Genomic DNA, 24,418 nt, shown 5'->3' on the forward strand with positions numbered 1-24,418 from the left:
AAAATATTTTCTGCCTCTAGCAGCTCTGATTAACTTATAAAGTGGGTATCTGAGGTGTTCAAGCACATTATACACATAGTTGATATTGCCAGTTTTGCAAGTGGCCAAACTGAAGGAGGGAGGGAAGGTGACTGCAATGTGTCATACCCACAAGCTTGCAGCAGAATGAGATTAAAATCTACATGCTAGCACTCCCAAGCAACTTGCTCTCAGTCTTGATCATACTGACTGCAAGCAGATTTCTGAACAAAAAGACTGGGAAAAAAATGCAAAACATCTGAAAGGCGTACTTGCAAGACTAAAAAAGAACCTCATACTAAACACACATATTAAATATTATGTGCATTAGTAAAATAGACTGATCTCCTTTCTGATCCATATATGAACTGCAGTTCTTGCAAGATATTCCTTATAAACACATCAGACACGTGTCTTACATTAGTTTAGTAGCAGCAGTGTGGAATATGCTCTCAAAGACATTCTTTAGTGTTATAAGCAGTAGCAGATGCGAAGACTAAAGGTGGTCTTAATTTTCAAGGATTCTGCACAGTGAGATCTTTCAAAACACTGGTTAACTAAGTAGAGACTTCTCTTCAACATCCACTTCTCACTTTTGATAGGCTAGAGAGTGAGAATGGGAAAATGAGTGTGGAGGGGTCAATCTTGTAAGAGGTGAAAATTACCTTGTATGTGAGATGGCATCACTAAGACTATAAGCACTGTTCTCCCTTGTTAGAGGATTGGAGGCTGGTTGACTCTTGCTGTGAATATCCAGGCTCAGTGAAGACTCGGTCTTTCGGTCTATGTGGCTGTCTTTTTCCAATGTCCTGTCTGCAATGGAGACCACTTCGCTGGAGCTATGCCACAGCGGTGCCACTTTCTCCTTCGTTAGCCCTGCACGGGGAGATGTTGCTGCTCCCAGGGAGGCAGTGCTGCCATGGCTAGGTCCGTAGGAAGTGGTATCTATGCCACTATCAGCTGAAGTCCCTTGAAGGTAGTTGTAGCTGTTCAGCTCTGATTCAGTGCGCTCTCCACTGTCATACCACTTCTCATCACTGTGAGCACTGGAGGCATTGCTGGAGAGAGTATTGCTGCTGGAATGGCTGGAGTAGTGGCTGTCAGACTACAAAAGAAACAACAATCCAAAAAAACCACACTTGTAGGTTTATTTCAGAATTATGGCAATAAAGACTAGGAGCAAATAAATGATTACAAAAGTCACCACTGCACAGTAGGAGCTCTTCTACCCTGAGGTATTGGATAGGTATATTGAGGAGACTAATAAACTCTAAAAATTTCATTCCAACACAATGCATGTGCTCTGTTCTGGGTGCGCAAAAAGCTTTCATATGGATTTGGAAGCCATGTTTTAACTATTCAGGGAAAGCCAGAGTTGTTTGTATTTTGTCCCAAAATACTTTACACTGTTTCCTTTCAAGCACAGTTCTGCTCAGCCCAGTCCAAAGAAATTGGCTGAGCTAGACTTTGACTTGGTTTATAACTACTATAACTAAAAATATTCTAATTTTAAGACTCCAGCATTTTAGAACATGAAACATAACTAATCCACAGAAAGTGCACAGGTTATTTTAATAATCCAATTGCCTACCAAAAGGTTAAAGTAGAGCAAAATAACCACTGGTCTTCCTCCCCCTCTGTAGTAGGGTGTATTTCCTCCTCAGCAGGAGTGTCCTTTGCAAATGACCACTGAAATGCCATTTAACTGAAACTGTTTTCCAAAAGGCAAAATTGCAAAGGAGGAAGCTTTAATGCAATGCCTTGAAATTGTCCCATCAGGGCATGCCACGGTCTGGCTGGTTTGTGTGTTCTGTCCTTGGTTACAGCCAGCTGTTATGAAGAAACTGAATGTCCTCAATTCCATAGTGGGCATTGGTGGAATATCCTATTACAGGAAGAATTTCTTGCCATACGCTTACCATTGCTTAGTAGCTCAGCTACCTTTGAGGTATTTATATCCATCTGAATTCCTTAATTTTAGGTTCCATCTACAGAATTTATCTACATTCTGATCATCGATATAAATCAGAACTGAAGCAGTTTTGCAGTAGGCAATGGACTTGTTCGGTGACCAGATGGTCCAGGAATAAGGGAACGGATGGAAAGGAGACTTAGAACCACCTTTCCTATTTATCTACCCCTGGAGTTTTACCAAACAGGCATAGGCAGAGATCCCAGTCAAATATAAAAGATTAGATACTGTTTCTGTTTTCACTGGAAAAGAGGGAAAATAAAGAACGGATGTATACTGAGAGCAAGAAATTTCAGCATCCACATTTCTTATGCTAAAGCAAGAATTGACAGAAGACCAGGAGGAATATTAAGTTGATTTGGACTCCTAGTTATCTCCAATTAAAGGTACTGCTCTTCATTAGGAACTGCATCACTCCCCCCCATCCGTCTACATAATATTTACTTTAACAATGACTAAATGAGAACAATGCAAGCGTTAATAATTCCAGTGCTACACTTTGCATGCAAGCTAATGAGTTATGTATTACATCATTATACAGTCAAATACATCTCATGGAAAACAGGTCAATCTAAATATAAAAACTAGTTTGTGCTCCTGAGAATATGAAGACAGGAGTGTCGTTGTTGGGTTTTTTTAGTGGTGGTTTTTTTTAGAATAATAAAGATGTTATGAATTAATAACCTAAAAGCAACACTTTCAATTGTATTGAAAGAAGAAAGCTGGTAAGCAGAAGCAAATAACAGGAACCAATTAAAGACTTTCTCACACCTAAATAAATGCAACTAATACTTTCACTATAATCACGCAACAAAACTATGTATTTTAGCTGATTGTACAAATAAATAAAAAACCCAAGTGATACAGTTTATTGGGTAATTTAAAGTTTAAAGGGTGGGGTCTTTTGAGTTTAGTGACTTGAATAATTTTCAAGACATTTTAAATTTATGAACATTACTGCATTTATCTATCTCTCTGTATGTAAATCAGGAAGTGACAGTCTCCAAAAAGGTGTGAATATCTAACTCTGCAGAGACAGAAAGGCAGACTTTACCCTTTAGACACTAAACACAAATAAAACAAGAAAGATTTTCTTCAGCAGAATCTTTCAGACAAAGTCTTCCAACAGTGTGCAAAGTAGATTATGGGAAGGAAGTAATAATTACATTAGATGAGGGAAGTGGAGAAAATACAAAACCAAAAGCAAGATCATTATTCTGTTTCAAAGAAGCAGCTTTCTGAGTGTTGCATTAAAAATATATTAGTAAACTTTAAGTCTCACATGTGAGGCCTAGGAATAGCTTTGCAAACTCCCACAAATCTTCTACTTATCACAAGATAACAGACAAGAAGTTGCTGGTCAACTGGCAACAAAACTTTAACAACTAATAAATATTTCAGTAGGCTGTGCTTAGCTTCTGTAGGATTCAGGAAACAACAGGTCTGCTCTACTGCTTCCTCCATGTTCTAGTAGGGAACAGGGCTTGAGAATTTTCTTCTTTCTTTTTTTTAACTGACATTCTAAATATAACTTTGAACAACACTTTTGGTATCAAGAGCTTGTGGACCAAGAGCAAAACATTAAATAATTCATTTTTTTAGGATAACTTACATGACCCTGCTTATTTGGAGACAAGTGAACCACAGGATCCTGTCTCATCAGTCTTCCGCTGGGGCTTTCTCTGAAGGATGGCAGTACTTTTGATACTGCTGGGAGATGGCATGTTGGTTCTGCAATACAGCACACAACGATGTACTGAAGAGCGTAAGCAGTGCAACAAACTAAGAAAACGTGTAACCTAGTTTTACACTGCAATTTTTCCAATACTACCATTAGCCAAAAACTTTGGATACCTAACACGAAATTCATTCCAAAGAAAAAAAATACATATTGTGACATAACACAGGTAAGTGAGGAGCCCATTCCTGCCTAGCGTAAATCAGGAAGACTTCATGAAAAACCAGCAGCCACCATCCTGGCTTTTGTTAGAGCAATCTGAATGGTATCATGCTCCTATTGTCCAACAGCACCGTATCAGTGCATTAAAACAGCAGAATATTAATTTTCACAGTGTATTGACATTGTATCTCTGTATGTACATTGCCTGTGGACAAGAAATTAAAAAACTTGAAGATCCACATCACCTTAAATTGTATTCTATGCAAGGCAGGACAACAGCAAAAGTCTACAGTGATCACTTAAATGAACACATTTTCTCCAACTATTGCACATCTTCTTGTCAAAGTTAAGGTGAGCTAAATAAACATTATCTAATTGAAGAGATAGCAAAAATCTGTTGACATCACAACACTCCCTTAAAAATTGATGGCTGTGAATGTGGAAACGGCATAGATGTACAAAAGAAAGGAACACTTACTAAACTAAACCAGACAAAAGTGGACAGAATTCAAATCATTCATCTTACGTGGATATTCATAGGAGTGCTCTTTGCTAATTAAGCTTATTTTTTCCTAGGAGATAACTATGGAGGTCTGGAGGGTGTTCAGACACAGCCCTTCAGGTAGGTAACTGCCTCTCGGAGCACAAGGTCAGTATTTTAAAAGAATCTTTCTTAGTTGTAACTTTTTATCTGTATCTTCTCTCTTGTGGTTATGCAATAGTCTGCACTTGTAAAAATGCTGCTTTTAGGTAGGATATGTGCTTATGAACATCAAGTACTTAACAATACCCGTGCTAATTAGCAGGGCTTTAAAGCTTTCCCTAGCACAGCTATGGTTCGTTCATCTTGATCTGCAGCATTACTAGCTTTTTAAAAAACAAATTAAAAAGCTTTTTCAAAATATAAAATAAAAAAAAAATAACAACAATATCATCAAACTTGATTCCCCCTGCCAAGTGGTAACAAGCAGTGCTGGTGTACAAAGACCAAAGGTCTTCTGTAGCTAAGAATGGGCCTGGAAGGAGTGTGTGGATTCACTGCACCTAATGCCTTATTTACCTTGAGACAGATTATCCCAAGTGGAAATGTGCTTATCGGGCACAGAACCAAACTTTCACCTAGATTCACCAGACTGGCAAGAAAGTCTCCAGTCGGAGATGCAGCTTCCAACTGCGACTCTATGAAAGCAGGACAATACACAAGGGGTTATATATCAGTATGCATTTTCAGCCTTTGCCAAATGCCGGAGCCATCTTTTCCGCCACACAATTTTTCCTGTTCTTTTTCGTCTTATTTATTTATTTTGCTAGTATGGTGACACCTGACATTGTACAACAGAACTTACTGGCAGCTACACTCAGTGCCAGCATCAACACCCAACTGTTGGTCTGCAAAAGTAATGCTGAGCAAAAGATCAGTTTTACATGTGTCGTTACCATCACAACAGTATCAAAACATATGCGATTAGAAATTGTTCTGTCAAAATGAGAACTGCAGATCAGTATAATCACAGCTTTTTAGCGAGCAGTATGGGGGAAGTTGTGAGGGAGGGACTGACAGATGGCTTCAATAACAAGGCACAGCTCACTGAGGTTGTGAAGGTATGTGAACAAAGTACATCTCCAGAACTTGAGGGTGGCGTTTGCCTTAACAAACTCCTGCTGATCTCCCTGAACCTTACTCTGCGTTCAACCCTAGTCCATTTATATAGAACAAAAGCTGTGATGCAGTAAAATGATGACCTATATGTGCAAAACAAAAAGTATGGAATTGTTTAATCTATGGTAACAAAGTTAGAAAAAAACAATCTAGCAATCTTGACCATGGTCATCAGGTTGGATCCTGTTTGTAGATAGGACATTTCCACTGGTGTCAATCTCATTGGTATCCACTCCAGTCAAGCCATAGCTGTAGCAAAAGGTCTATGTGCAAAAACTTCAAATGAAGGCTTAACAAAGCAAATTCTCAGTACCCAGCTGTTTTATGCAGTTAATATGTTCCCTCAGCTGACAGCTTAATTACCAAGTGCAATGAAAATGTATACACTGGTGGAAGGTGATTACCAAGCTATAGATTTACTTCACTATTTAAACTTTAATTGCATTTTTTCCATTTTGTACATGGTATTTTTATAGCTTCAATGATCAAACAATCAATTTGCATTTATATAGCACCATTTGAAAGTGAGCATCACAAGCACTTTAGACAAACTAAGCAAAAATTAAACTAAGCCAAGCCACTCGGGATAGTAGGCGAGGTCAAACAAGTACTCAACAGCAAGACAAATTAGTAAGTGTGTCTACCCAACCGCTTCTAAAAGGACAGAATGTTTTAGGGTAAGAGCATTAAGGTAGATTTAGTCCCACAATCAAATGAAAAACTGAAATCAGTTCTTCCTCAGGTGATACTCATAGGTGTCAAGGAAACAGACTGCAGAAGCTAGTATATGCTCCAGACCCAATTATTCATCCTGATAAACAAGGTTAACTTTCAAAGACACTGAAAACACAGTGCTTAAGAGGGTTCTCCCTCTGCATGGAGAGGTATTGCCAAAGTCACCTTGTGGTTACCACCACTTGCTCTTTGTAAAGACTTAATTACCTACCCATCTGGTCAGCGATACTATCCTCACTTCTTTGCCAGCTGGGTGTGGATTTGCCGCTACCACCCGTATCTGATTGCGTGTTCTGCCTGTCAATGGAAGCAGGGGATCTACGGCTAATTCCAAACCTGTTGTAACACCCCAAAAAACAAAGCAGATAATGATTTTAAATATGCATAAGTCTCACGTAAGGGGAAAAGAGCACTTTTAAGAAGCTAGTGTCAAACAACAGAGCAGAGCAATGCATAATACAACTCCTTGAGGGATTTATAACGATCTTCCATTTAATTTTTGTGGCAGCTCCAGGACCCATTTAGCACCTTTAATGCATAAGATTACAGTACACATTAATTTATTGAGCATCTTTGATAAAGAACATCTAGTTACAGTGCACACAATTAAAAAAACAGACCAAAACATCCAGAAATAAAATTATTAGTTTTCATTTACATAGATGTTTACATGGAAAGATGACCAGACCGTTACATGGTTACAGAAAATTAACCGCAATGAGTAAAACTTAAAAGTTTGGATAAAAGCCACATAGGAAAAAGAGATGTGTTTGTTGGGAAAAGATTTCAAGGATGGATCCTTTTAACTGGGAAAGTACTACCCCAATCTAGTCAAAGTGAGCATCAGAAAGTTTGTTGGGACAATCCCATGGATCTCGGCCACATTCCTGGGTTCTAAGCAAAAGGCTATTAAGGTCATACTTAGGTGACGCAGACACATATGCAAACAACATAGATTCATTTGGGGCAATATTAAACTGCCAAACATTTTAATTAAGAGTTTATAAAGTTGACTGTACTGACCATGGCCTCCCAAAACCTGGGAGGTATAAATTCTGTAAATTACGAAGTTACTGGATCATAAAATAACTTGAATTTACTAGCGTAAACTAAATACAGGCATAGGAAAGCAGCGAGACGTGTATACCTATTGCTGTAGAAGAAAGCATACAGAGTTCAGGACTTTTTGTAAATCCTGCTAGATTAGTCAGATGGATTTTGGAAAGCTCAACGGAGATAAAGTAAACTCAAGGAGAAGAATCTAATGACAAAGGAGACACACACTGCCTCTGTGCCATACTGAAGTCTACATGCATTATATGCCTAGAAGTCTGTAAGAATTAAATCTATAATTCTGTATTACTCATAATTAAGTCATAAGTCTGTAAGAATTATAGTTGGGTTCAGAATTAGCAGATCAATCATTAAGAATTCGTCAAGAATAATGCATTTCTGAGCTGTTGGTGTTTTGTTGTTTTTTTTTTTTTTTAAATCAGACATACCCTGAAGTAAAAAAATTTTACCAAAACTGTACATGCACAGAGTAACACCCAAAAGAATTACAAGCCGATATATTCTCTATATATGAAGAAGTTTCTCTGGCTTTAAGTGTCTAACATGATAAAAGAAAATAAAATAGCCCAAACTGTGCTTTCTTCTCACTCTTAACTACAGCTACAGACTGCCCCACACGACTTCCAATGTAAAACAGACATCTGCCACTCTATCAGAACAAGCTCAGTGTGGCTACCCCATTTGAAAGTTTATGTACTTATTAACTCAAATGAACCCACCAAAGAAACATCACATGACTCAGAACAACAAAATCCCACTACTATCCTTAGACAAGCAGCTGGTACGTGCGTGTACATGCAGCACAGCTCCGAAATGTCACATTTTGAAACTTGGGCCTTCTAAATTTTACCCAAACATGACCCTACTTCTCTTTTGTTCACCGCTCCCTGGTACAGCCAACACATGGTTTGATGAAGTGAAGAACACCTGGATATATCTGCCTTCTGAATGCAAACAATTTAAATTGAAATTGCATTATGTAAGTAATGCTTTTCCTTTCCTATCCACACGGACTAGCTAGAATTTCACTTAATCAAATACCTAAATTAAACATGATGAATTCAATACCAATTCAATAGATGCGTAACAAGTCTAAACACAAGATTTCAAAAGCTGATTGATTCTTTAAACACTGATCTGAGGTAATTTTCAAACTTTTAAGACTTGTGAAGTATTTTGGGAAGAGTATCTTTTCATGACAAAATAATTAGATGTTGTTATCTAAAAGAAAAAGCCAAAACCCCAAGAAACTTTGGTGTGATGAAGTTGTGTTGTACCAACATTATACTTCCCATGTGCTGTCCTCTTACCTAAATCCCATAATATTAATATGTATGAAAGCAGTCCATTTTGCATTTGGCATATTTTATGATGTGGGATCTTTTTTCCAAGATTAGAGATATACAAAACCACCATGTTGCTAATTTTATTTCATTAAAATCACTGCTCTCCTAATTGAGCAGCAAGAAATGTCTTTAGATTTCCTTTTTTTACATGAAGCAGGCTATTTAAAAGCAGAAATAATAAATGCAGGTGGTGCTATATTCTGTGCTGCTTAAATATATAGCCTATTAGGCTATGTAGGAATGAACCCAAAAAACTCGAAGAAATCAATCTGGATTAAAAGAACAGAGAAATTGTTTAAATATACATTTTATATATATGTCATAAGAAGAAACTCATTATTTCGGTATTTTCAAATTTCATTTTTACATTCTATAATCATTTATTACATATACATACCTTCAGGTAAACACAGGATAAGTATACAAAACACACATACATACAGCAAGACCAATCTGGACATTCTTGAAGGCAGTAAAGTTTTTGCCTATACCCAGTTTAGGATATGGACGAATAATCTAGAAGAGACAGCAGTTACTGCTCTTACCGATGTCTGAGAGAGGTTGGACTCACACCCATGCTTCCAGTCATTTAAGTTTCACAAACTTTCCAAATCTGTCATATCATGCAACAAGAAAGAAATGTATACACAAATTATGCAGTTGAGATTTCCTGCACTGGGAAATCTCAGGGACTGGCATACCGAGAGCACACTGGAGCCTCACCTCAGGAAGATTACCTTCAGGACACGGTGCCCCCTCGGCTAGGTACCTACTCCAGCCCATCCTTTTCTCCAACATCTTAGCAATTGAATGCTACAACATTTCTCCCCTATTTTAACAACATATACAAGTTAATCACCGATCAGCTCTACCTGGTATATCGAACATCACTACCAAGATGCCCTGAATCTGGTCTCTCAGACGAATCTCAACAGAAGATGCACATGGAACTGCAATGATTTTTAGTAATGTGACAGACATTACTTTGCTTATTGAGGCAAGGGAAAGTTTCTTTCATAATTACATTTTTCATGCTTTCCATCTAGCCTGTTAGAAAATGTTTGGAAAGTCCTGAGTAAATATGATTCATGTGTATGACGACAGTATGGGAGGCAAAGTGCTATTCCTATAAGAATAGAACATAATAGTCAAATAATTGGAGTTTAGTAAGTGTTGTTTTTTTTTTTTTAAAAAAACATCCAATAAAGAACATTGCAAAGTTCTCATATTAATTACTTCTTTCATTATTGCATTTAAAAGGTGTTTCCTTGCACCGAATTAAAGCTTCAAAACCAAAAAGACTGTATATGCAAGGCTTCTAGGACACATCTCTCTGCTGAACTTGCAAAATGCTCAAAGAATGCTGTAGTGAACATGTGTGTATAATTAACATGAAAGATGGAAAAGGGTTGGGATGGGTGCTGGTGTGCTTTGAGGCCAATTCAAAACAAAAACCCCAGCATGTCTAAAAATCCCTTCCTACTAAAGCAGTTATGGTTGTGATGGTCTAAGGACAGATGGCAGCAATACCTTTTTTGTAGACCAAATGATGTAGTTGGAAAAGAGCAGACAAGATATTGGGAGCACAAGCTGCTCTTCAGAATTCAAGGCAACACGTAAGTGCTGCTGGCATGAAAGAGCCAGGAAGTATGCAGTGTACAAAGAGGTTAAGTGCTTTTTCCAGCTGCAGAGCTCTGGACACACTTCTATGTAGTTTCCTATAGCAGAGTTTAATGGGTTTAGAGCAAATCTCCTAATGTCAATAGGACTTAAGCACAAACTTAAATAATGACCTGAACAGGCCTGACAGTCTCACAAATCAAAGCCTTCAGGGAGGTGTGCAGAAAAGAAGAGATAGCCTCTTCAGAAAACCTCAAACTGAGCTGCAAGGAGAAGGACAGGGAGGACAAATCTTCAGTGCTCTAGAGCAAGAAGCAGCACTTGTCCAAATACATGCTCAGAACAGCATTCTCTGGACTGACACAGAGTAGTGTCCCCTAACAGGCACCTAAACAGGCAAAACACAGTGCCTTGTGCTAAGCATTTCCTGACAATGGTGTTTAATCTTACTAAAAATATATATTTTAAAATAGAGAAAAGATACTTCTACTTTACAAAAGACCCAAACCAGAACGAATTACGCACAATGACCTGCAACGTGCTCAAGAAGACTTCAGAGGGAAGCTCTGCAGTGTGAACTATCAGCAGTTTTGCCCCTTTATCTTCTCTATAGGAAGTAATTTGGAATGTGGTAGACAGCTCTCCTGCTGCCAATTATTTTTTTCCCTACTTGGAGAATGCTTGATTTATTGCTCCTTTCAGTGCTCTCTGAAAATGATACAGATTTAATTTCTTCCTCTGCAAGTTGCCCCTTACATTGACATTGAATCACTTCAGAGAGTTTGAAGATTTCTGGGAAGTTGGAAGAGAGCACCTTAAAACAGGATGACTGTGAATATATGAAAAAGACTGTCGATTACTTAGCACTTCTGTGTGAAGTCTTTAGTTGCACTCAACACTACTTTGCTTCAACTATTAGCACAGACTGCAAAGTCCCAAGCCTATTACTTATTTTATTTTAGAATCTAAACCTGTGAAGTGAAGCAATTTGCAACATGAAACCAGTGCCTTTAATGAAGATTTTTAAATACATAAAAGGTCCCTTTGTATAGTAACCTGAGCAGTTGTAGGCTAGGATCAGAGAGAGGTTAGGTCGCAAAGGGAGAAGGTGGAAGCAAGGGATTCTTAAAACTGACTTTTTCAAGAAGCATGACAGTGATATTTGAAAACAAATGTTTTAATGTGTGTAAACAACAGCTGACAGGAGGCTGTATAAGCACTCCTTTAGTTTAATATACAACAAATGGAACAGAGAACAAAAAACTTGCCTATGAAGAATATGAAAAAAGTCTGGTGCCTACCCTTCTGGCATAGATTTTTGTCTGTATGTGCCCCCACCAGAGCCAGTCTCACTTGAGGATGATAAGTTGCTTGGAGAATTACGGCACTGTTGCGATCTTGCTAAGGCAATGGATGAAACCGTGACGTAGACATCAGAACCGGGAGACAACCTGTTCAGAGCAAACAAACCAGTCAAATCAGCAATACTGAAGAGGAATATCATAATACAAAGCATGATGGACAACATCATGCAAATTGTCACATTAGCAAAGAACATGGCAGTAGAGGAGGCAGTAGAAATGAAGTCAGTTGAAAGATCAGACGTTTTCCCCTTATTAATCTATTGGAAACCATGAAAAACCAGCTCTAAAAAGCTGAATGCGAGGGAGTAAATGAAGAGAGGCAAGTGTGAGAGGAAAATCCCAGCACACACTAGGAAAACAACCCAGTTTCTAAAGTCCTGATTTGTTTTTACAGATTGCTTGTAAGGAATAATGAATAATGTCATTCCTTACCCAAATATCAAACAGAACAAAATATTTCTAATTCTCAAAACAAACTCTTGCCTGGAATTTAAACTAACTGTAGTGAGCTGTCTATGCAAACTCTTCCAAGACTATCAAGCTTATCTCTATGCCACCAAACTTGTCCACATTATATCACAAGGACTAAAAAAATGTAATGTTATTCATAAATACCTTAAAATCCACCCTAAAAACTTAACATTTCAATATAAAACTATCTCAACATACCAGAAATCTGTTTGAAAATACAGACCTGAGTCATATGAAGCCTTCTCCTGTTGGAATAACCATACAGCAAATAAATGGGCTAGAATTGCAACACATGCACCTGGGCAGAATGGCTGGAAGCAGAAGGCTTACACTGTTCAACTCGTATATCCTGTTTTGTAGTTGAAGGCTTTTTTAGATCATTTTCTGCTCTGTGCATTTTGTTTCCCAAACCCCAACCAAATTCACTGCTGCTAGCTAGTTTTTTGTTCTACTCGGTGGTGACTGAAGCCATTCAGAACTTCTGCAGTGATTTAACTGGAGTTTGAATTATGCCATCCATGAACATCAAAATCCTACTATGAACACAAACCTTTACTCATTTTAACTAGGAAAAATACTGTAACTTACACAAATTAAATAGCATTTTACCTTTTAACATTTAAAAAATGCCTATTGACTTCAGTGAAACACTCAGATAGTTGCTTCAGCACACAACTTGGGTCCAGAGATTTACAAGATCTTAGCCTAGCCACTTAATCTATATCTGTAAAGGAGTGGCAGATTTTAATCAGCTCTCACCACAATACTGTAAGAACTTTCAAAGTTCAAAAACTCTCTTGAAAATGAAAAAAGCATTGCATTGATTAATGTTACTTATGTATGTGTATATATCCAAAGAGAGAGTGTGTGTGTGTGTATATGTATCAAATGTGCATTTGTCTGCCCCAGTACTTTGCAAAAAAGCAGTAAACTAAAAAAATCTTAAAATGGAAGGAGCAGTACGACTGGACCAAACATCTTATCACCTGGAATTTCGTAAAGTGCATATGACTAATAGTAACTCTCTTTCCCAGACAAGAAAGGAATGATCCAACGCCTGACCATCACAAGTACCACACCAAATCCAGTAATTCCTTTCTAGTCTACCGAACTGAATTTAACTTACCTCACATTCATCAAGCAACAATTCTAAAATATTTGATTGCAAAGAACACAATACAAGAGTTGGAAACTTGGTGAGCCACGAGCCAAGCAGTTAATTTTCCCAGGGGCACTCTTATAAAGAGGAAAAAAAAAATAGTTCCACCAACAAAAATATGTGCTTTCAACAGCATTCACCCATCTATACAGGCACACACATTTAAACTCAGTTATGTTTGCAGAGCAATACACATTTTAAAAGTATGACCTTTTTTCCCAATACTAAATTAGAATTTATGGCAAGGAAACCAATTACTTCTCGAATAATTTCTGTAAAATGATTTCCTGTTGGAAAATGCTTACATTTGCACTTCAGATTCAGCTATGTCTTTTCTTTACTTCCTATGCCTTACCAAAAAGTGACAGCATGTTCAGAAGGAACGTCAAGATTTCAGAACTATGTCATGGAGTTATAACTCATTTACAAAGATGAAAGACCTTGAGGGCAAACAAAATTGTATTATAAATGTGGTCTGAACAACAGCAATGAACAGTCAGGTAGGGCATCCTATTATTTAAAGCAGCAATACATTTTGTTGGTACAGTTCACAATAGCACTAAAAAACATTAATAGTGAAAGACATTTCATTTTATGTGAAACACATAAATAAGGCAAGACAACTTTAGAGTAAATTAGTTCAAATTGACTTTTTGAGCTGCTTTGAAATCTATTGATGAAAAACACTTCCCAAGACAAAAGGAGTATTGTGTTAGCAGTATGCCCCTACAGTTAAGATATTCTGTGCTTGTCTTTTATTTATAATTAAAAACCAAACTAAAACAAGCTATTATCTATTTCAAAAGACAGCTTTAAGAAGAAATTCCAAAATAGTTAAGTGCATGAGTCCCATAATTGAACTTAAAAATAGGCCAAGCGTCCATTGCATTAAACAGATGCAATGACATTGCAGTCAATTGAACTGGGATTATACCATGCATGATTTAGTTCTAACAGATCTAGTTCATCCTGAAAGGATTGGTTGAGTCTTGCCAAGTATGGGAAGAAAATCATCTTTTGTGAAGGCAGTGAGTGGGATGGGCGTACGTGTATTTTGTTTAGTATGACAACACAGACATCGAAAGCATCCATCTTGCTCTTAATAAATTAATTTCCATGCCATTAGCTGTAATTTTGCCCACTTCTTCAGTATGCATAGGCATGTAATATACACATCGTAAGAAAAATGTCAGTCTAGCATGCTTTGTGCCTATGGCCTAAGGCAGTCTTTAGTTGTAAGATCATACACAGGTGCCTTCCCCCTTAGGACCTCTGCCCCATGCAGTTCTGTTTTGTGCTACAACTTCTGCAAGAGCTGCACAGCTCAGAAGCGAAGGAGGCGCAGGATGGCAGAAGAGAAAGGATGCCCTTATAGTCAAGGCATTCCAGTGCTGACTTAGCAAACTGAATTCTTATCTTGTACTTACTGAAGCACTCCAATATGACCACTGGCATATTTGTTAAAGAAAATTTTTCATTCATTATCACTAATTGCAAGTTTCTCAAAGGCCTTATTTGATTCCAAGGCCCGATTTACATCTCAGTTGAAAGCTTACCAAAGCAGCTGAAGTCAACTGAAGCTGTAATTTGAATATATAAAATATTAACAATACCGGGAACACTTCCAAATATGAGATGCCCAAAATAAGACACAGCAAATGATTAGAACATAATTTCTCTCTGTACCTTTGTTCTTAATCTGAAGAGAGCCAACGACATCTCTTCTCACACAAGAGTTTTGAAAATTAAGTTTAATTAATACCCATGAAGCATTCAGAAACCATAGTAATGGGTGCCACTGTAAAGCTTAAAGGGGAATTAATAATTGCATCTTTACAGCAAGATTTGAACGCCATCCAGTAAATAAGGGATGGAGTAATGAAGAGGAAAATAAAATATTAAATAGCTCTTCTTTAATGAGCTGCATCCACTGTGTGAACTGAATGAGGCCGATGTCCACTTTTAAAAGAAATTCTCGTAATTTAATCAAAGGAAGTATCAGAAAATACGGTTACACAAGAGTTCTGAACAAAATTGCACAGCAAATCTTAATTCTGGCATGCTTACCTTCCATGTGTTTAATTTTTGCAATCCTAATAATACTGCAAGATGTGACAGTTCTCTGAAAACACTGATTCAATGCTCTCATATTAAAAAGGAAACCAAACCATTCAAAAAGGAAAAAAGAACATCAGCAATTTTGGGGAAGGGGATAGCGAATGAAACAGAAAATGCAATTATGCTGTCATATTGTACCTTCTCACACCACAATGTATACCTTCTCGAATATTTTTCTTCAATTTGATCATCACATTTCAGAAAACACATAACAAGAAAAGATAACAGAGGCAGGCAACGGTACAGAATGGCTTCCGTATGAAGAAACACTGAACAGGCTATACAGTTCCACAGATTATAGAGAATTTTATCATATCTGCTTCAATCCGTCCAAACATGAATTATGTTGGATCAAGCAAACAAAATGATTATTATTACTCATGACAAAAGAACAAGTAGGAGGCCTGGAACTATCAAGAGACCAAATAGCAGGCACCTGGATGAAGAGATACCATCCACAGCTGTTAAACACAGCAGTACAGGCGCATCCAGCTCTAAGTGATCTTAACCAGCAGACAGCCAGGTCAGACCTGGTAAGGAGTCTTCCTTTATCCTTGCAAGCATTTCTTATGCTTTTCCCTGGTCCCTGCTGATGGCCACTGTCAAACAAGAGAGTAACTCTTGACATGACACAGCATGGCTCTTCTCAGATGCTTCTGGAACACAAGAGTTTGGCCATACAGCCAGGTGTACCAACAAACCTTTGATTTTCCACTGCTACATACAGCTCTAGGTCCTGGTGCCAGTAGGAAGTGCGTAATACATAATCTCATGTTAGTACATGTTTTAATTTGAAGAATGTTATGAAAACTTTAAAATAACAAATCCTCAAACCCTGTGAGGTAGGCAACATGTGTGCTACAATGCTTACTTGACAGGCAGCAAGATGAGCACAGGCACCTGCTTGTTTGTATTAGGAAAAATGTCACTGATGCACACTAAGCAGCAGCAGATTAGGGTTTTTATATAATAAGAGTCTAGTTTAAACTGTTCCCGTATCTGCAGGAATTAACCTATAAACTACTACTGGCACAGTTACTGTAACGGAATACACACAGGCATCGTTCAAAGAAGTATGAAGTCTTAGGGCAAGACTGTGCTCCAAAGTCCTCAATAAGACTTAAAACCAGTCTTAATGAATATTGTTCTAATACTTCCATACTGTGGAATTTTACAGCCAGTGCTTGATTGCAGTCATGCCATAATTCAGTTTTCCATTTGGTTTAAAATATTGGACTGTGCTCAGAAATTTTCTAGTTAGAGCCTTGAGCTTTCATCCAGTACAGTACTGAACTGCACACTGAAGTGCACAAGTCCAGCAGCATGCTTTGCTCACTAGTTTTCGCACTTTTCAAATGTTTGTTGAATCAAGTTTTAGATAAGACTGGTTCCAGTTTATGATAAGTTAATTAAGAAAAGATTATGATCTAACACTATCTAATCTCCTTTCCCTGCATGTTTTTTTCTTAATAAAGTCTGGAAACCAAGTGTACAAAATAAAAACTGAAAATTGGGAAGGGGGCAGGGGGGAAATCAAGCTCTAAAATTATATCTTCTCTAATAACGTTAGCTCTGGCATACTTCACATATATATGGCTTATTGTTGTTTTCCTTAATGTATCACTCTGATATTTATTCTGGGTTATAGGGCTATATAGTGTCCCGTGTGGACTAATTAATGTTGTGAAAGAAGCCATAACTTGGAATTTATTGCATTTATATTATTAGATTTTTAGTCTTAATGTTGCAGTAACATTAGAGATTTATTTTAAGATTTATAAAGTTTGGGGTTATTTTTCCTCCCTACAAATATGCACATCAATCATGAATACATTCAAGGACCCAGGATACTATGAGGAACAGGGAGAATTTAAGTATAAGCTAGTGAGTTGGATACATGAAGACAATCCAATAAAGGCAAATTTAAAGTACTCTGCTGGTTAGGCACAGGACTGGGCATTTGTCTGCCTTCTCAGAATCAAGCAAGCTACTCTCCCACCTACAATAGCAGTCTCCATAGGGAGGCAAGATGTTTTTATGTAGTGAAATCCTCTTGTTCTCAGGACCAGCAATGCAGCTTTTATTTATTTTTAACATAGTGTCCTGATTTCAGCTGGGATAGAGTTAATTTTCTTCCTAGTAGTTGGCATAGTGCTGTGTTTTGGATTTAGTATGAGAAGAATGTTGGTAACACACTGATGTTTTAGTTGTTGCTCAGTAGTGCTTACACTCATCAAGGACTTTTCAGCTTCCCATGCTCTGCCAGGTGCACAAGAAGCTGGGAGGGAGCATGGCCAGGACAGCTGACCCAAACTGACCAAATGGATATTCCACACCGTATGACGTCATGCTCAGCATATAAAGCTGGAGGAAGAAGAAGGAAGGGGGGGACATTCGGAGTGATGGCGTTTGACTTCCCAAGTGATGGTTATGCGTGATGGATTCCTGCTTTCCTGGAGATGGCTGAACACTGCCTGCCGATGGGAAGTAGTGAATGAATTCCTTGTTTTGCTTTGCTTGCATGCACAGCTTTTGCTTGACCTACTAAACTGTCTTTATCTCAACCCACGAGTTTTCTCACTTTTACCCTTCCGATTCTCTCCCCCATCCCACCGGGGGAGAGTGAGCAAGCAGCTGAGTGGTGCTTAGTTGCCGGCTAGGGTTAAACCACGACACGTAGTTAAATGAATGAAGTGAAAATATCAACAAGGGTAAAAAATAAATTTATTTCACCCAGTATGCATATTTAGAGACTCTAGCTATATAAAGTGATCATCAGTCAAATACCACTAGTAGGTAATTAAAAAAGAGTTACACCTGTACCCTCTGTACTCTGAGAGCACTTTGTATTCAAAGAGGGAAACGCTTGTCTGTTAAGCTGTTTTTGTTTAAATTAAATCCCTCAAATCTTCAGGTTTTTTTCTAAATACTTAATGTAAGTCATGGATTTATTGCTGATAGTTATTATTAAAATGAGTACCATGTCAGGTCTGATACATCAGAAATATTATAATGCCCCTATTTCATTCGTTGAAATCCCACCCGCTGGAGCGATGGCTAACGACGGTACCGACCTTCTGTGGTCCTGGGCAACTGCTATCAGCGCTAGTTCCAAAATTCATCTCAGATTCAGAGCTCAAAGATCCACATGGATCAATTTACTATGGGTTTCTCAGCTGCCACGTCCCTTAAAATATAGATCACAAACTACAGGTCGCTGTTTCTTAGCAGCAGATGAGATGTGCCATCACTGTCACTGCACCCGGCTCAATAAACGAAGAACGTGCAGTCAAAAGGCAGGAGCACAGAGGGATAAATGCCAGCTCCAGTCTCAAAACAACTAAGTATTGAGATCAGTCAAACATCAGCAAGTCTGAACTGCAGCTCAGCACTGCACAAGTGATAGCTAGTGATATTTAGACCACAACCAAAGATTAAAATTGAGGTTACAGCTATAATTTAGTACTGAAATTACTTATTGATACTGATCTTCACAGGTAAGTTTCCAGCCCCACTGATACTTCAGCAGTACCTTCTTTTTGGAAATGAAGCTCTAATGGTAGTAAGGAAATCTAGGATATCTGTACTGCTTTGCTAATAAGCCGTAATGACAGGTGCTTTTTTCTAAAACCCCTTAAAATTGCTCTACAGAACATAGATACTGCAGAGAGACAGAAACACTGAAGTAGCCGTCTTGTATACGGTGGGGTCATGTTCATTAGAGGGCCCTTTTTGGATCACAGGGACCACCAGTATAGATCCCAGTACCCGTATTACCAGGTTACCCTTAGTCCTCCATTTCTCCAACCAATTGAGAGCCGAGCAAAGAACAAATCATAGGGAGCAAAGCACAGCGGAACACCATCGCTGCTACCTGCACCAGAAACACACACAGATTCCAGCACCTCCTGATAGGTGATCTTTATGCTATGGAAAGTGTGAAAGTTAGTGGTGAAAAATTAAATGAGAGAGTAGTTAAGAGGGCTATGAAAATCTCATCTTTGTTGAATTTAGAGATTTTACACAGTAAGAATAAAGGTATCTGAGCTTCCCCAAATCAAAGCTTTCTTTTATCACGCAGAGAAAAGACAAATGAGTCTTGGAGTGAGCTTATTGCTTTTTTTTCTCTCCAATATTCCTTTAAAATGACAAAAATGTATTTTTCTTCACTTTAACTGGAAACACGTTAACCTTATGCAGCTGCTGTTATATTTAAACTTGGTCCAGCCAAGACTAACATGTTTAGCAGACCAGAAAGATAAGAGAGAAGACATTTTTCAGGCATCCAAAAAAGTTCCCAGCCAAACTTAAAAGCTACTTTGATAATATACTTTTAAGGATTACAAGATCCAATAGAACCCTTTTGGAATAATAATAATAATAATAAAATACTTAAAAGAATGTCTAGAGGAGAAAAACCCCAGCTACATGCCTTGAAAATGAAGGAAATGGAAAGTCAAAGTTTCACTTTTTGAAAACAGATACTGAGTATATGGAAATGTAATTTTCACTTTGCAAACATTTGTCAGGCCATAACTCCCCTCTAGAAGCATCCAACGACTGGATAAATCTTGGATGCTTTAGGTGTGCGATGTTGCCCACATAGGATTTTAAGCACAAGAAAAACACAGTTTGTAATACCCCGTCTCTCAGTGCAGCCAAAGGCTCACTCTCATTGGCACGAGTCATGGAACAGCCAACTCGAGACTCTAGACAAAACTCTTTGATTAATACCATGAAGAGATGGAAGCGTCTGAAAAAAACAGCAACTCAATTGAATCTGATCTTCTGCCACTGCCTTAAACTTTGCCGAGGTATTACTATGCCTTCCGTAATTACAGAGTGAGATTCTACAGCACTGGAGAGAGCAAAAAAACCCAACACCCCAACTCCTACTCCTTGAAATTCAGTATCTGCCTGTCTTCAGCTGTAACAGGCAGATATGGCCTGAAGCCATGCAATTTTTATGTTGGTCCAAATATACCATTAGAGAGCTAAGTCCAAGGTCTCACTGGCTTCTGCAACCTTTTTCACAGACAATCTTATCAGGTTGCCGGTGAAATTATTAGTGCTTTCAGTATTGCAAATTTTCTTTGGGAAAAGAAAAGAAGAAATTTTCTTTCTGATGGGAGCTTTAAGTAATACACCTATTGAACTTACAGCAAGCTACAACTGGGGACACTCTCTAATCAGTTTGAATGCAGAAGTACGACAGTGTCTAATGAAAAAGAAAGTAAGAAAATGAAGTCCTTACCAACTAATATAATTTCTTAACAAGGTTCCTACACAGAGGTTTCAATTTCACCTTGGTAGTTTCTTGGTCTTCGCTGTACCATCTTTGAACATTTTTTTTTTTATCCCCAGTTCTTCAGGATGTGAAAAATACTTTAAGTTAATTCATTAGAACTCTCTTTAAATTTTCTACAACATGCATCTTATTTCCACTGCTTTATATTTTTCATCAATGTAAAATCAGAATCTGTCTACAGTTGTTTTTTTTTTAAAGGAATTGTCCAAAATAAGAAATACAAGCTACAAGCTTGTTTCCCTCAACAGTTCTCTTCATAAATGGAGAAGATTTGTATAGATAATCAAAACAATGACAGTTCATTTGAATACTATCAAATACATCTTCTTCTGTGAAAGAATGAAAATACTGTGACAGGATGGCCCTGATAACTTTATCTTAATAATAATTGCTTTCTTGTTTAAAAAAAACTGAAACAACAAAAAGCCCCAAACCACTCTGGAGAAATGCAAACTTAAAACAATCTCTTCTCTAGCCTAAGAAGTTCAAAAACTCCCCAGTCAGATAAATTTGCTTTCTGTGCTGGTCAGAATTCTCTTGCTAAACACCCTGTTAGATGTTATTTCTGCCTTGGGAGCTTTAGGCGGTTCCACCAAGCCTATAAACAAGCCAAAATTTTGATTTACTTCTTCAAAATGCAGACGTTCAGGAACAGTTCAGATCTAAAACTTCGATTGTAACTAATTTAAAACTTAAATAACAATACAGCAGTTTTAGAATACCATCCAACACAGGGAAACATAGCCTAACAATCCATAACACTTCATTTTGTGGTTAATCATGCCAGGAAAGGTATTTCCTTTTGGCTAATGTTTCGCTCATATTCATGTTGCCTTTTGACTAATTAAAACCAAGATTAAAAGCAGTCTTCAGATACTTAGACAAATCTATTGTGCTTTTTTCCAGACAAGATTCTGAGCAGCAATGAAAAGCCATTTGCGAAGAAGACACGTACCTCCGGCTCTCCAACGGGCGCCCATCACTAGAGATGCTTCGGGGGATGTTGGCTGCTCGTTCTGGGGGTGGCATTTTCCCTTCTCCTTTCCCAGAGCCAATCCTAGATGTTACTGGACTTTGTATTTGGGATGGTACCTGAGCCACATGAGGTCCCTGTCCTTTGCTTGCATTTCGCTGCCATTTGTTATTATTTCTGAAGGGAAATTTGAATTCATACGACATTCCTTCATTCACTTTGTATTCCATCACTGGCATACGGTAGTTTTCTGAAGAACTCCTGGAAATGAAGAAATTTAACGTGCTGCTATAAAAAAATTAATATAAATATATCCTGTTCACAAGGATTGAAGTCTGAAGACAGAAGCTGAATCAATTCTATGAAACAGTAAATGTAAGGTTTTGCTTTTTAGAAACATATATTTAACAAATTTTGATACTCTTTATCTGATTACTGGGTTATAAAAGCTAAAAAATGTCTGTTAAATGGGTATCTCCCCTTCCTTATTTAAGAAAGTAATGGGTTTTAGAACTTACTTGCACCCAGACAAATAAGACCTGAAATGTTTGTTCTTTTTGAGATAAATCTTTCTGATGCACAGACATCCATGAAAAGAAAAGATTCCCATGAAATAATGCATTACACTTCATTTTCAAACACCTTTGGCTTTGCAGTACCTCAGCTGATAAATTTGCACATTATGAAAACAAAACACTTGCTAAAAATTGTAGATGCTAAGCCCAAAAGATGCCCTTTTGCTTCCTGAGGATGTACGGGAACAGGACAGCATAAAAACTGGGGTAAAACAGGGCATAAGCTAATGCAGTACACAAGACGCAGGGCAAACTTCTGCATACTATTAAAATGAGAGATTTGGAAAGTAGATGTGACCTTCAGCTTCGGTGTGGATAATTTTGGTATTCCTCTTGACAAATGTATATACTTCCGTTTAAGTGAATTTTTTATTGTGATTACTTTGTTTATTTACACACATCATTATCTAATGGGAAAGAAAAATAAACAATCAGTGCAAAATTTTCTACTTCTAGCCCTTCCTCTAAGTGATTACACCATTAGTGCTGAGAAACATCAGTATCTCTTCCCAGCTAAAATACAAAACAAAACAGGTAACTTGTTATCTGGCTATGCTGACATCAGCGAGTTGTGCAGTCTAATAGGAGTAGACAAAGTGAAACAGTCGGTGCTGTCCACAACATACATATTTTATGGTTTTACTCTGGCCTACCCTCTAGTCTTGACCTGCAAATTAAATTAGCAGTTGGAAGGCACAAGGTGTGCTTCTGAAGCACATGTAGTTCAGCTTCATCTGAAAGGAAATGTATGTGTGTGCCCAGGCCACTCTGTGACGTGAACCACTGCATGGTAGATAGGGATGATCAGGAGATTTGTTTTCAAAGTCCACTCACAACCTAACTAAAATCTTGATACCCTTGTTTTTTTCTTTTCTCTTAATATTTTATGTCTCTGCTATTCTACTTTAGTAATTTGGGTCTCTCTCTTGTTTGGAGGCATAGTTACAGTTTAAGGAGCAAGAATACACAACTTCCTCTTGCTGCTGTGTCCTTAACTTCAAGGTCAGCAATCAGTCCGCTAAATGAGTTCAGTGGCAATGTTTTAATGACCACCTTTTAGTAGAGAAATAATCATAACAAGGCCTGCCTCTGTGTAGGGCATTAGATTGTGAATCAGGGTATTTGGATATATTTTCATATCTGCTATTGACCTTGTACATGTACCTGTTGGCAAGTCATCTTATCTAACTGCTGCCCTGCTCTTCCTCCAACTTCATGCCAATCAACTTATTAGGATAGGGACTGCTTCTCATATGAATATACTATACCAAGCAGAACTGATCTTTATTTTAGTTACGGTCTGTAGAAGTTACTGTAGTAGAAATACTGAATGACCTCCAGAGGACACAACAAAAGGACTCCAATTTTGGAAAACTGATTGCCAGAAGAGAAATTGCTTTTTGCAAAGATTTAAGTCAAGTCTCTAGTAATATATATAGGATAGCTACAAATTCAAGACACAGTTCTTAAACCTGAATAATTTTGGATACAGCAAGCTGGATAAAGAGTTGCTTTATGAAATTTTATAACTAGGCAATAACCCACCATGAACATTTGCTTACTACAAGACAACAACAAAACTCACTGATGCTGAGTACAGTATATCCAGAAGTGCAGTAATTTCTCTTCCTCCTATGGGTTTGGATACACTAAAGCTAAGCCTGCTTTTGGCTGTACTTAATTTAGTTCAGGAATAATAGGATCTGTGCTTTCCACACAGATTTTTCTGCTCTAATCCTTTTGCTATGACTGCAGCTGAACCTTCCATTTGCTCACGCTGCTAAATACTGTACAAAAGCTTTCCAGATACCTCATGGGTGACCTTATGCCACTGCTCATTTTAATCCCTGACATGTATTCAATTTTCCACTGACAACTAAAGGACAAATAAAACTCCTTTTCTCTCTGCTCCTGTTTGGCTACCAGTTACAAAAGGAGTTAATATGGCTCACAGTAAAAACAAACATGGATTCTTCTTTTATGCGAGTACAAGGTCTTTGCTCAGAGACACAATTTTGTATCAACATAATAAATATGCATTTCAGTTCAGCCCCAGCCTTTAGTATACAAAGATTTAGCATCTACCCCTACAAAGATCTTGCCTGATTAGAAAACAGCAGTGCAA

The 24,418-nt window shown here is 37.8% G+C and overlaps 1 protein-coding gene across 1 annotated transcript in view; it reads right to left on the minus strand.

Moving 5' to 3' along the window:
- Window positions 1-683: 683 nt before the first annotated feature.
- Window positions 684-24,418, minus strand: part of LOC104075804 (signal-induced proliferation-associated 1-like protein 1) — a gene marked incomplete at both ends in the record, with an annotated part of 31,745 nt that continues 8,010 nt past the window's right edge. The window contains 5 exons of the mRNA XM_009576450.1: window positions 684-1,123; window positions 3,603-3,721; window positions 6,497-6,621; window positions 11,627-11,776; window positions 21,701-21,979. Coding sequence (XP_009574745.1) covers window positions 684-1,123; window positions 3,603-3,721; window positions 6,497-6,621; window positions 11,627-11,776; window positions 21,701-21,979 — 1,113 coding nt within the window. The remainder of the gene's footprint in view (window positions 1,124-3,602; window positions 3,722-6,496; window positions 6,622-11,626; window positions 11,777-21,700; window positions 21,980-24,418) is intronic.

The sequence above is a fragment of the Fulmarus glacialis genome, unplaced genomic scaffold, assembly GCF_000690835.1.
Source record: "Fulmarus glacialis isolate BGI_N327 unplaced genomic scaffold, ASM69083v1 scaffold49794, whole genome shotgun sequence".
Taxonomy (NCBI): Eukaryota; Metazoa; Chordata; class Aves; order Procellariiformes; family Procellariidae; genus Fulmarus; species Fulmarus glacialis.